Source organism: Cydia splendana, chromosome 18 (genome assembly GCF_910591565.1).
Source record: "Cydia splendana chromosome 18, ilCydSple1.2, whole genome shotgun sequence".
In the NCBI taxonomy this organism is placed as follows: Eukaryota; Metazoa; Arthropoda; class Insecta; order Lepidoptera; family Tortricidae; genus Cydia; species Cydia splendana.
Genome location: NC_085977.1, coordinates 10,725,189 through 10,739,043, shown reverse-complemented (window position 1 = coordinate 10,739,043; position 13,855 = coordinate 10,725,189). Strand labels below are relative to the sequence as shown.

The window sequence follows — 13,855 nt, the reverse complement described above, 5'->3', positions numbered from 1 at the left end:
ATTTAATTTACTTTTAAGTTTAATTATATATTGATTATTTCACAAAATTCGTGATAATAATAATACAGTGAAACTTGGTTAAGTGGGACCTGGATAAGTGGGAAACCTCTATAGCTGAGACTCATGGTGCGGTCCCGGCACTTTGGCACTGAATTACCTCTGTTAGTGAGATAAAACAGACCTCTATAACTGAGATTAGTTGTTTCGATTTTATAGTCAAATTTACCTCTATTACTGAGACAGAGAGTGTATTTTACCTCTTTTACTGAGACTATATTTGAAAGATTACATCGACTTCATTGTTTCTTTAGAATGTTATAGGAATTCACCTCTGTATCTGAAATAACGTCAATCTATGACCTCTCTAACTTGGACTTTATTGAAGATCTTGGACTTTAGTCTAACCAAAAATTCCGTATTCGGTTAATTGTGTCTAAACGACTTCATGTTTTATTTAGTTACTTTGAGTTAGTAGTTAAAAGTTAAAAGTATAGTATAAATTAGTTTTCATTTATTAAAGTTCTAAGACGCAATGAAGTCCGTTCTAAATTAAATTTAACAAAATCCATCCTTTGTAGAAGTGGAATCATTCAAAGTTGATTCGAATAAAAATTTGAACTGACTTAAAAAACTATTTAAGGACAAGGATTATTTTACTTTTTTTTATTGTTGATGATTACAACTCATACATAAATGTTGACAAAATACCTTATTTACCACCTCTATAACTGAAATAACCTCTTTTCTCACCTCTATTAATGGAACACTTTATAAATGAAACAGAAATTTATTTATACCTGGCTACCTGAGACCCTGTGTAAGTGGAATACCTCTTTAAGTGAGACAAATTTGCTCGTCCCTTGAGATCCCACTTATCCAGGTTTCACTGTATATACACCTTTATTCGTTTTTATTTCTAATAACAACGTGGTTTTACTTCTAAATAAAGTTTTTTGTTTTTAATGCTGATATTTTATTTTAGTAACCATCACCAACGTTTTTTGGGTTCCTTCCAAGGAACTCTTCTAAAAAAAGTATTTTACTATCCTCATTTTCCTATTCAAAGTTGTTCCTGTCTGTCTCACAGTGTGGGTGTTTACTTACGCGTAGGGGAGGTACGGGATAATTGGGCAGTCTGAAGGCTCAGGCACCCCCTTGTAAATCAGGACTTATTACAAGGGGGTGCCCGAGCCTCGCGACTGCCAAATGGTCCCCTACCTCCTCTACATGGCAAAACCTGTTCCAAAAACCTATTCCAGTAAATACATCTCCCCTCTAGCTACGAGCGCAGCCGATAACAGGATTTTTCCGTATGTAGCGAAAAGCGTCTTAGAGTTAGAAAACCCGCTTAGCGGCGCTGGCAGTGAATGTGTAAAACATCTCGACTCAACATTAGACCTGGAGGTTAGAGTTCCTTTTTGAAGAACTCAGTCGTTATACTAAAAAGTTTCAAGTTTTAAAACGGAGTCTTAGTATTTGCTTTAAGAGCCCATCAACGTGCATCTATAATCTATGCGTCCAAAGTTAAAACGGCCGTTTTTGTTTTGAGTTCCTAGATCGACGAAACCAGCAACATAAAAACTAATTTGATGTATTCAAAAGGTACTTAAATACACAATACAGTACGTAGCGGTCCCCTTATTCAATATATCTTTCGTTAAATTTAAATAATTACGATTATTTCGCTGTGGTGCTAGTGTGCACGTTGATGGGCTCTTTATCGGAATGTAAGCATATTTATCAATAAGATAAAATATTTCAATAAATATATAAAACTCCTGGGATTTACCGCGCATGGTAATGCATGTGACTATTATCATAATAGTTCAAATATAATTAATTTTATTTATCTGCCGATTATGATAAAAACTGACACAGATGCTTATTAAAATAAATGTGTCAATGTGCCTATCAAGTTTCTGTAAATTAGATTTTAAAAACCATCCACAGTTCAAATTCGAGGTTCAAAGATGAAAAATTTATCCCATAATTTATTTTTTATTTTTTTAGCATTAGAAAGAACTTGAAAGAAGGTAAGCGATCTTGACATGTCTTTTAATTGAAAAACACTTTTTAAAAATCAGTAACTATTACTTATGAAAGCAAAAGAATATAAAAGATCGTATTAGATTCATAATTGTTACATATTTGCCGCAACTTATTTTTAAAATGTGTTTTTCCATTAAAAGACACATCAAGATTGTTTACCTTATTTCTAATGCTAAAAAAAACGAACTATAGATATTGCAATGCACACTATGCGGCGGATTCTCAACCGCAGCACAGAATATTTTGTTAATTAGAATCCTTTAATTTTTTTTTCTCAAGGAAAATGGAGCACGAGGCGTATTCAGATTGTAAAAATGGCACTGACAAATTATAGCCATAACAAACCCAGATCAAATTCATAACCTGTTATTTCAATCTGAATACCCAAGGTACTCAAGAGGTGCGAAGAGAAGCAACAAAAGAAATCACACAAGATGGGAGGATGACATCAAATTGACTGTACCTATTAGGTCCAAACTGGAAGAGAGTAGCATGAAACAGAGACCTATGCCAAGAGGCACACCGAAATTTAGAGACATTTTAAAACATGTAATTTTTTAAACTTTAAAAAATCATACATACATATAATCACGCCTATTTCCCGCAGGGGTAGGCAGAGACGACGGATAATTCTACTTGTTACGATCCTGACATACCTCTTTCGCTTCCTTCACTTTCATAGACCTCGGCGGACTTTCTCTGATCAGATCGGGGAAATCCTGAAGAAAGGCCAGGTCAAGAGCACTCTAAACTGTAAATCATTTAAGATATAAAGACTCTATATTAAAATGGCTTATTCGTTCATTGAATTCCCTATTTTTCCCGTAGGGGTAGGCAGAGCCCACGGATAAATCTACTTGCTACGATCCTGACATTAGACCTCGGCGGACCTTCTCTGATCAGATCGGGGAAATCCTGAAGAAAGACCAGGTTAAGAGCACCTTAAACTGTAAATCATTTAAGATACATATAAAGGCTCTATATTAAAACGGCTTATTCGTTCATTGAATTCCCTATTTAGAATAACCCATTAGCTGTAGGGCCTCTAAGACTGGTTTATAAGGGGTGCCCCTTAATACGACTGACATTAATTGTCATAATATGAATTCGCATAACAGTTTTGGCATAATATAATTGTGCATAACCTTGAACAGGCATAATATTAAAAAAGCATACCACTTATTGCGCATAATAATGAATCCGCGAAATTTAAATATACATAACATTATTAACTAAAACTTTATTTGGCACAAAATGAATTAGCATAATTTAATAAAGCAAGAGAATTCGATGGATCAAGGCAAAACCAACTCGGTTAGGTCAGGTTCACAAGGCTGAGGCAGGATCAAGCGAAACGAAGCAAAGCTTTTGAAACAAATAATAATATTTTTGCTGTAAAACATTATTAAGGCGTAGTAAGTTCGTGTTCTTCTTTTTTTTAATAATTTGAGGCTTTTTAAGGTTTTAGAAATAATTTTCATATTTTGATTTTTTTTTACAAATTTTTTTAAAGTGCATTTTAGGCCTATTTTAGTGATTTTTTTTAACGAGCTTAAGTCAAAAACTCAGGATTCGAATCGCTGAAGTCCCTAGAGAAAGGCCGCAAGATTGCTAATTAAATTTTTGTCAATCGCATTGTGATATTTGTGATCTAAAAAGCGCTACATTAACTTAAAACTTCGTTCTCTGAACCTACTGAACCTTAATTCGAGCCGCTCTGTCTACATTTTTATTAATTTGACTTTTATATTTATACCAATTAATAATTATGCAAAGTAACTTTATGCTTATTATATTTATCCCAAGTCATCATTATGACAATTTACGTTATGCGCATTAACATTATGCGTACTCGGTTAGGTCAGGTTCACAAGGCTGAGGCAGGATCGAGCGAAACAAAGCAAAGCTTTTGAAACAAATAATAATATTTTTGCTGTAAAACATTATTAAGGCGTAGTAAGTTCGTGTTCTTCTTTTTTTTTAATAATTTGAGGCTTTTTTAGGTTTTAGAAATAATTTTCATATTTTGATTTTTTTTTACAAATTTTTTTAAAGTGCATTTTAGGCCTATTTTAGTGATTTTTTTAACGAGCTTAAGTCAAAAACTCAGGATTCGAATCGCTGAAGTCCCTAGAGAAAGGCCGCAAGATTGCTAATTAAATTTTTGTCAATCGCATTGTGATATTTGTGATCTAAAAAAGCGCTACATTAACTTAAAACTTCGTTCTCTGAACCTACTGAACCTTAATTCGAGCCGCTCTGTCTACATTTTTATTAATTTGACTTTTATATTTATACTATTTAATAATTATGCAAAGTAACTTTATGCTTATTATATTTATCCCAAGTCATCATTATGACAATTTACGTTATGCGCATTAACATTATGCGTACTCAGTTATGCGGAATAATGTTATGCGATTTAGAAATTATGCGTAAAATACGTTATGCCAATTTGAATTAGGAGTATTACGTTATGCGAATTAATATAGACCCGTTTATAAGGCTACGGCTACCTCTTAGATTAGGAAACGGAACCCTTATAGTTTAGTCATGTCCGTCTGTTCCTCAGTCTGTCCGTATGTCACAGCAATTTTACTAGAAAGCTATATGCTACTTATATTTAATTAAAATTGGAACATGGCTGTATTTTGTGAGCCGCTACTTAGTATTGAAGTTAAAATTAAAAATATATATATTTTTAGAGGGGTGGAGGCTCACTCCATACAGTCATGTAACTAAGAGTGAAAATAAATTTTTCACTTCTCATGCTCAAAAAGTGCACCTTTATGTCGTGCGTAGACGACATAAAATCGCATTTTATGCTGTAGAGCATAAGAGTAAAATTTTCTTCTAAGACTAAGGTAATCGGTCTCAACAGCCAAACAGTTAAAACATATTGCACAATTTTACTGAGCAATAAAATTGTGTAGATGACAAAACTTGTTATATTATTTTATTTTTGCTACAATTTATTAGAAATCCGTATTTTCTGTCATTAAATTTAGTAAATCACATAAAATAGGAGTCGATTATCGTTCAAAAATGCTCCGAAATGTTTGACTTGGCAGAAAACCAAGCGTCTGAAACTCTGATCACATGTTGAAAATTAAAAAAAAAATTAAAAAGTTAGTTGGCGGGAATTGGTTATGTATTATGTTCTTTGACTTTAGGACAATTTCGTGGTGTAAATTGCCGTGAAAATGTTTTTTATTTTCCTCGCAATCGAAGTGAAAAGCAGAGTGTACAACAAGGGCATAAATGTCCATTTTTACCCTCGTCTACTATTTTGGTCTTCGCTTCACTCAGACCAAAAAATTGGGGTAGAGATAGGTCACTTTATGCCCTTGTTGTACAATCTACTATTTCATCACATATCATTCTATAGGTCTTTAAAAAGAACTATAAAGTTTCAAAAACATGTTTTTGATTAAGTCGTTAAATACTTTTGAAAAGATATTACTGATACTGATTGAAATCTGCTTCTACAGTAGCCTATTATAAATACCTATGTATAATTAACGGTAGCAGCTAGTTTATTTATCATTAATAACTTCCTGTCGAGGTATTAGGATAGAAAACTATATCCGCATTAAATAACTTCATTATCTACCTAAACATCTAGATAAAATACAGGAGCAATGATTAATTATTAGTAATTAATAACTATCTAAATTTTTGTGTTTTCTATAATCTTATCTTTAGTTTATGCTTTAAGTAGAATATGTGGTTTTAGTTTTTAAATGTAAGTTTTATAATAATATAATCGTGCCAGAAGTAACGTGTTACCCAATTTTTAGTGTTGGGACACTTTTGACAAACCTATAATTCCCGACATGCATTAAAGCCGGCAATTAAATGAACTACGGTGAAAAATTAGGAATTCAAAAAATAATAGGTACCAAGCACCAAGCGTTTGGAAGCATTTTAATGGCTTCCTCGTATCAGGATGATGAAGTTAAAGATGATGAGCAAGTCTCTTTTTTATTCTGGTAGTTTTAAGTTGTAACTAAACAGAACATTTAGTTGTACATGTACATAAAAAATTAATCGACTCTAGCTCTTTATATAAAGGATGTACTAAGTATATGACCATGATAACAATTTGTTGTTAGAAATATCTTAACTAGGAAAACACTTTGCAGATACTCAACTGCATGCTTATCTATTGTATAGGTACTTAGAGCATTTAGTGACTGGAGATGTCATCGCCAATTTTCTTTACGAAACAGTCAGCCAATTTTTGCGGGGGAGGGGACGTCAAATGTATTTCTATTTCTACATGATTTGTACGTAACGTACAAATAGTCATATCAGTCCATACAAAAGTATGCACATTTGTGCAAGTTTCTCGGCAGCCCCTCTTAAAGCTCTTAAAGGCGACTCCAGTTATTAAATGCTCTAAGATTGTATACTATGTCCACCAGTGTTGGCCGAACGTTAATGCAATTGACCATTAAAAATTAACCATTGAAAAGGTTAATTGCCATTAACCATTAACCATTGAAGGAAAATTAGTTATCAATTGCATTGAACATCAATTTGCATTAATATTAATTTATTTCGAACCACTAACAATTAAAAAGAATTAATGGTTATTGCTTTACAAACCATTAAAAATTAAATCAATTTTGAATGAAAATTAAAAATGTGATTGATAATTAACAATTAACAAGAATAAATATCGTAATTTTATAAAGGCGTCCAAGGGATCAAAGGTCTAAAGATCAAAGGTGGAACTCAGGTTTGGTGCAACATAGGCAAATGCTGTTTTGGTCACCTGACTCGTCTTGATGAGCACTTGGAAGAGCAGTAACCAAGATAGAGCTGATGCCGAACCCTGGCAGACCTAATGGAACTCAGGTTGGGTGCAACATAGGCACACGCTGTTTTGGTCATCTGACTCGTCTTGATGAGCACTTGGGACAGCAGTACCCAAGATAGAGCTGACGTTGAACAATCGACAAATACACTTCCACGAACAATCTTTCCCATTTGTCCCCACTTCATTGGAGCGGGGACAAATGGGAACACACCAATAACGGGTGTATTCTTATTCTTCCCCGCCGGGAACAGGTGGGAATAGGCGCTGCATATAAAACATTTCCATTTGTCCCTTCTCATGTATGGCGTAGGACACGTGGATAGGGGACAAATGGGAATACACCAATAATGCACCCATTATAACCAATAATGGGTTTATTCCCATTTGTCCCCGCGGGGAACATATAGAAAAAGACTGCATATAAATATTTCTCATTTGTCCCCACCTTATTGGTGTGGAGACAAATGGGAATACATCATTTTCCGATGTTTTCCCATTTGTTCCCACCTGGAACAGATGTAATAGGCTGCATATAAAACCCATTTGTCCCCGTTTTCCATTTGTCTCCACACCAATACGGTAGGGACAAATGGGAACACATCATTTTCCGATGTTTTCCTATTTGTCCCCACCATATTGGTGTGGAGACAAATGGGAATACATCATTTCCCGATGTTTTCCCATTCGTTCCCACCTGGAACAGATGGAATAGGCGCTGCATATAAATCAATTTGTCCCCGTTTCCCATTTGTCTTCACACTAATAACGTGGGGACAAATGGGAACACATCATTTTCCGATGTTTTCCCATTTGTTCCCACCTGGAACAGATGTAATAGGCGCTGCATATAAATCCCATTTGTCCCCGTTTCCAATTTGTCTCCACACCAATACGGTGGGGACAAATGGGAACACATCATTTTCCGATGTTTTCCCATTTGTTCCCACCTGGACCAGATGGAATAGGCTCTGCATATAAATCCCTTTGTCCCCGTTTCCCATTTGTCTCTAACTCACATATGGCAGGGACAAATAGGAATACACCTATAATGAGTGTATTCCCATTTGTCCCCGCGAGAAACATATAGGAAAAGACGTTGCATAGCAATATTTTCCATTTTTCCCCATCTCATTGGAGCGGGGACAAATGGGAATACTTATATCGGGTGTATCCCTATTGTTCTCCGACGTTCATATTCTTTCATATAAAACATTCCCATTTGTCCCAGCTTCATGCATGGCGTAGGTCACGCAAATCGGGGACGAATGGGAATACTCCAATAATGCACCCATTATTACCAATAATGGGTGAATTCCCATTTGTCTTCGCGGGGAACATATGAGTAGTATATGGAGGGTAGTAAATTTTCCAACCAAAACGGCGTGTGTCTATGTTGCTCTCCAAACTGGAGTTCCACTAGGTACCTACTGCCAGGGTTCAGGGTCATTTTGTTGAGTCTCATGTTAAAATATGTATCACGATCTGATAATTCACTGAAGCTTGTATTAATATGGTTATTTTTATTTATAATTGTAATAGTTCCAAGCAAAAGTAACATTAAGTATTAGTTTATGAAAAGAATTATTTAATTCCATTAAACGTTAATGCAATTGAGAGTAATTCTAATTAAGTTTTGAAAACTTTAATGCCATTAAATAGGCAATTAGATTGACAGTCAATGTAATTAAACGTCTCAAAATTCAATTCTAACTAATTTTAATTATATTGATGCGTAATGCAATTGATTAATTGCAGAATTAATGGTTAATGCAATTGATTAATTGTTAATTAGAATTAACCATTACGGCCAACACTGATGTCCACTAATACCTAAACATAGTCGATATCTTCCGCTACCATTGACGTGCCGACATCCAACTAATTTTTAATATCCACAAATCACAGCACACAAGATTAACGTTAAATACCCAATATCGATAGATAAAGTCTTTATAAATATGATAAACTAAGATGATAACGCCATTTGAGTGGTGGGGTCATTAGTGAGCGGGAACAATAATGATATCATGATGTTGACATTAATAATAGGTTTTAGTATTTTAGGGCTGTTAAGTACTAGTGCTCAAATTATCCAGGATGGACAGTGTAACCCGGACATTACTTTACAAGCAGGCTTCAATATTGATAATGTAAGTTTTAAGTTATTAAGTGCCTGTTTAATGCTGTGAGTTCGCTCCTTCAGAAAAAGTTGTATAATAATTTGAAATAATAATAATTTGGTTAATAATTTCGTGATGATTTGAAACTCGAACTGTGATCACTTCAGTGTCGGTCTATTGGCAGTCTTACAGAGTGATTGGCAGAGTGATAGAAATTAATGGCAAATTACTACGTATTATATATTTTTTTTACGGCTAAACCAATTGTCTAAACAGAGATAGGTACATAAGGTAAACGTACTGGAGCTCGACGCGGTGCCAGGACATGTCATCTTGAAACTTAAGTCATTGTCAATAGAGGTGACAGCAAGGTGTCATCTATTGGGCATTAGCATGTCGGTGTCAAATGTGACGTTTCTTCAAACAAAAACGTCACTTTTGACACTGATACGTCTAATCCATATCGTTTCTAGATCTATTAATTGACGTATCTTAAAGTTAGAATCGGGCAGCTAGTACGTTTACCTTAGTATTCATCGTTATTAGATTATTTCGTAATCCTACGAAAAATAAACATGCTAAAGAAAAGTAGGTATTGAATAAGTGTTTTATTTTATTTATTGTCATCATCATCATCATCTCAGCCATAAGACGTCCACTGCTGAACATAGGCCTCCCCCTTATGGCTCCTCTACACGATGAGCCAACGCCGGCCACTCCAAGGGACGCATTTATGCGTTAGAGGGAGCAAGTGATATTGCTATCTCATTCTACGCATGGCCGGCGTTGACCCATCGTGTAGAGGAGCCATTATGGGGGGTGAATGCCATAATCGCCACGCTGGGCAGGCGGGTTGGCGATCGCAGTCGAGTACACCGAATTTGAGGGACGCTGCTGCCCGTCCACCGGTGGTCGGCGGTGCATCGAAAAATAACAGGATCTTAGAAAGCTGGCAGTGGCTAGCCCCGGAAATAAACAGATGTGATTTTCGGATATATGTTTCTTGACTATATGATAAGAGATTTCATGCTAGTCGAAACACGAATTCTTAAAATTTTCTCGATAGAAAATAAATCCAAAGTTACCTCTTCATTTTCCTTATTTACCTCAGTGCAACTAGAAAACACATCCATATCCAGCATAATCCACTTTAAAGTAAAGGTTTTCATCTCGTCTTAATTGTCATAGCAAAAAATATTTACTTATTATCATTATACCGACGGATTTATCATCGTTTTTTATTTTATGAATTCAACTGAAAACGCCCATTTTACGCAATTCGGCTTCTCATTCTGTCATGCGTCAAAGTCATAAGTGCATCCTTTATGCCAGTAATGTTAGATGGCCGTCGGGGCTCAAAGAGGCAAAACCTATGTCAAATCGCGCAGCGCTCCGGATTACGTAAAATTTACATATCCAATAAACGATGAGTCGTAGCTCCATTGAGTAGTAACGGAATCGGAGGTCTACTACAGATGGTGATATCTTTACAGGCCTATACGTTACGCATGTATGCGTGTTTGCTTAGCTAATTGTAAGTCAAAATCTATACTCTTTGAACAATTACAACGGGTTAGGAAATTTCGACAGTTGTTGTAATGTATTGGTGGCTGTGTGATATTAGGCATCAGTGAAAATTGCGTCGCCTATGAGTGACCAATCTTTGGTTCTAACCTGAACCATCCTCAACTTTTTGTATTTTACTTTCGAAAATATCTATAAAAATATTATTTTTGCTTATCTTATTGTAATATAAAAATAAATCGTAAAATAAAATAATTAAATTTTAAAATAAATCTTGTCTGTTTCATACGCAAATAAATTAAAATTATTGAAATATGTGTATTAATAAAATAATTACTTATGTTATTTTAATATTATGAAAAGTTTTATTCGTAAGTATTTATTCATACCTATTTGTTGTATCTTCTAGGACTCTAGGTCACATTATATTTAAGTACCAATAAAAAAAGATCCCTACTTACAAAAACTCACACGGATCGGGGTTCGAACCCGCGACCTTAGGTTTGAAAGCCGCACGCCAGTACAATTTCACATACCTAATTTATAATGAATAATGACAGGATACTATGGAAAAAGTGAAATATGTAATACAATGTACTCTGTTACTATCATTATACAGTTTGTTTTAGCTTGACTAGGAGGAATGAGAAAAATGTGCCGAGCGAGAGGCTTAAATCCATCTGTCCCTTTCTTAAAGTTGCCAATTAAAGAAATGATGATTGGTTTATGACATCTGTTTTGATATTCATTGTTTCAACATAATTTGTCGGTATTTTTATTTAACTCTTCAAGAAAGATTTTTATCCAAAAAAAATGTGTTGAATGTGTATGTGTTTTGAATTTTATCTGTGTTTTGGCATACATTTAATTACTTTGGCAAATGCTTTTCAGTATGTTGCGATGACTCAAAACGTGTCGCCTGGGTTACCAGCGATTTTTCTAATAAAACTTTATTGAGTCGAAAGAAATGGTTGTCTACTATAAATACTGGGTGGAAAAAATTTATAGGCCCTGGAGGGAAAGTGCCTTAAAACCTTAAGTTGTCTCATTTAACTTAAATTCAACATTCTTTTATTTTTTTAAAGAAACATATCTATAGTTGGTCAAGCAGATCTTGTCAGTAGAAAAGGGGCGGCAAAGGATGATGTTTCGCTCCCATACAAGTTTGGCCCAACACTCGCTAAATATGGGTGGTATATTATCAGGCTCTAAACATGAAATGTAAGTCCCGACAGTTATTAGAAATTCATGGACACTTCACAGAACATTATAAAAGCGGAATTTCGCTACGATTTTGAGATTAGAAATTCTGCCGTAATGGGTATAGCGCCATCTGTTAGAAAAAATATGAATTAAAATTCGTGCTAATGTACTATGTGCTAACAACGATGAATACAAAAAAGGGTTAAAATTTTGGATTCTGACCCATCTCGCTTCGCTCGGTTTGATTCCTAATTTAGCATTTAAGTTTCTGTGAATACTGGAACATTAAATCTTGCTGTATATTCACTGCGGAGGTCAATTTACTCGTATGTTCTGATCTGTGACGCTGATGAACTGATCAGTTATGTTGTGTTAGCAAACTTAAATCGTGTATTTTCAGTTCGAGAAAGTTTTAGTGTTACTATTGCTTGGAACTGCCAAACGGCGCGATTCGGGAAATGAGTTAGAGATTCACTAGATATGAAATAGTAAAGATATGTGACGTTCCACGGCAAAAGGTACCTTATGGCGGCTTGCGCTTACGTCGCATAGCGCCGCAATAGCGTAAGCGCCAAACGTCATGATGATCACTTGGTAGAGCAATACTCAAGATAGCTGATGCTGAATCTTGGCAGTACCTAGTGGAGCTCGGGTTTAATACAACATATGCACACGCTGTTTTGGTCATCCGACTCGTCTTGATGAGCACTTAGGAGAGTAGTACCCAAGATAGAGCTGATGCTGAACCCTGGCTGTACCTAGTGAAACTCAGGTTTGGTGCAACATAGGCACACGCTGTTTTGGTCATTCGACACGTCTTGATGGGCATTTGGGAGAGCAGTACCCAAGATAGAGCTGATGCTAAACCCTGGCTGTACCTAGTAGAACTCAGGTTTGGTGCAACATAGATACACGCTGTTTTGGACATCCGACTCGTCAGAATGAGCACTTGGGAGAGCAGTACCCAAGATAGAGCCGATGCTGAGCCCTGGCAGTACCTATCGGAACTCAGGTTTGGTGCAACATAGGCACACGCTGTTTTAGTCACTTAACACGTCTTGATGAGCACTTGGGAGAGCAGTACCTAAGATAGAGCGGATTCTGAACCCTGGTTGTACCTAGTGGAACTCAGGTTTGGTGCAACATAGGCACACGCTGTTTTAGTCATCCGACACGTCTTGATGGATATTACCCAAGGACATGGGAGAGCAGTACCCAAGATAGAGGTGATGAGCTGATGCTAAACCCTGGCAGTACCTATTGGAAATCAGGTTTGGTGCAACATAGGCAAACGCTGTTTTGGTCATCCGACTCGTTTTTTTGAGCAGTTGGGAGATACTCAAAATAGAGCTGTAGCTGAACCCTGGCAGTATTTAGTGGAACTCAGGTTTGTTTCAATATAGGCACACGATGTTTTGGTCATCTCACTCGTCTTGATGAGCACTTAAGAGAGCAAATTATACGTAAGTTTATGTGCGAAGCAGCATGATTACTGCCAGTAGGTGTCCAGACGGGATATTTTTACGCTCAATTGTGTGGTGTGGGCGCATAAATAAATTCAAGGACATTGGCTCGCTGATCCAACATAATGTAGGAAAGCCAGTTGGCTTCCTTGCAAAATGTACTGGGCGATCGTGTAGGATAATAAGCGCTTATGAAATTGTATATTACGTGTGGATGATATTGGCAATTTGAATTTGTCGACTGGGCACGTTTTTAATGCACAAAGTAAAAGTTGTAACAGACAGGGGTCCTATTAGTAGGTCTCTTTCTTTCTTGCTCTCACTTATAGATGCGTCTTTAACGGTCTTATTACGTACCCACTCGATCGAACATGGAACAAGCCTCGGACTGGATCAAAGTCGCGGTTCGGTACGTTTAGGTAGAAAAACTCCGCGAGCCCTTACAAAGCTCTGCTTTTTGCTAGTTTTAATGTATTTTTAAGTCTACATAGTTTAAATATTTGTGTTTTAGTTTAGTTACTTTAAACCTATTTTTGTGTTATTCATACCCTGATATCAAATAACGTTTTATAAAAAAACCAATAATCAATTTTAAAGAAGAAATAAACGACTCCAATGGGGAAAGCCGGTGAAAGTCAATTGTAAATTGGTGCTCATCTAGATTTCATACA

The 13,855-nt window shown here is 35.8% G+C and overlaps 1 protein-coding gene across 1 annotated transcript in view; it reads left to right on the top strand.

The window, feature by feature from the left end:
• Positions 1-13,855, top strand: part of LOC134799701 (uncharacterized) — a 76,443-nt gene that overhangs the window by 32,645 nt on the left and 29,943 nt on the right. The window contains exons 23-24 of the mRNA XM_063772137.1: positions 2,011-2,033; positions 8,864-9,024. Of these exons, the coding sequence (XP_063628207.1) occupies positions 2,011-2,033; positions 8,864-9,024 (184 nt within the window). The remainder of the gene's footprint in view (positions 1-2,010; positions 2,034-8,863; positions 9,025-13,855) is intronic.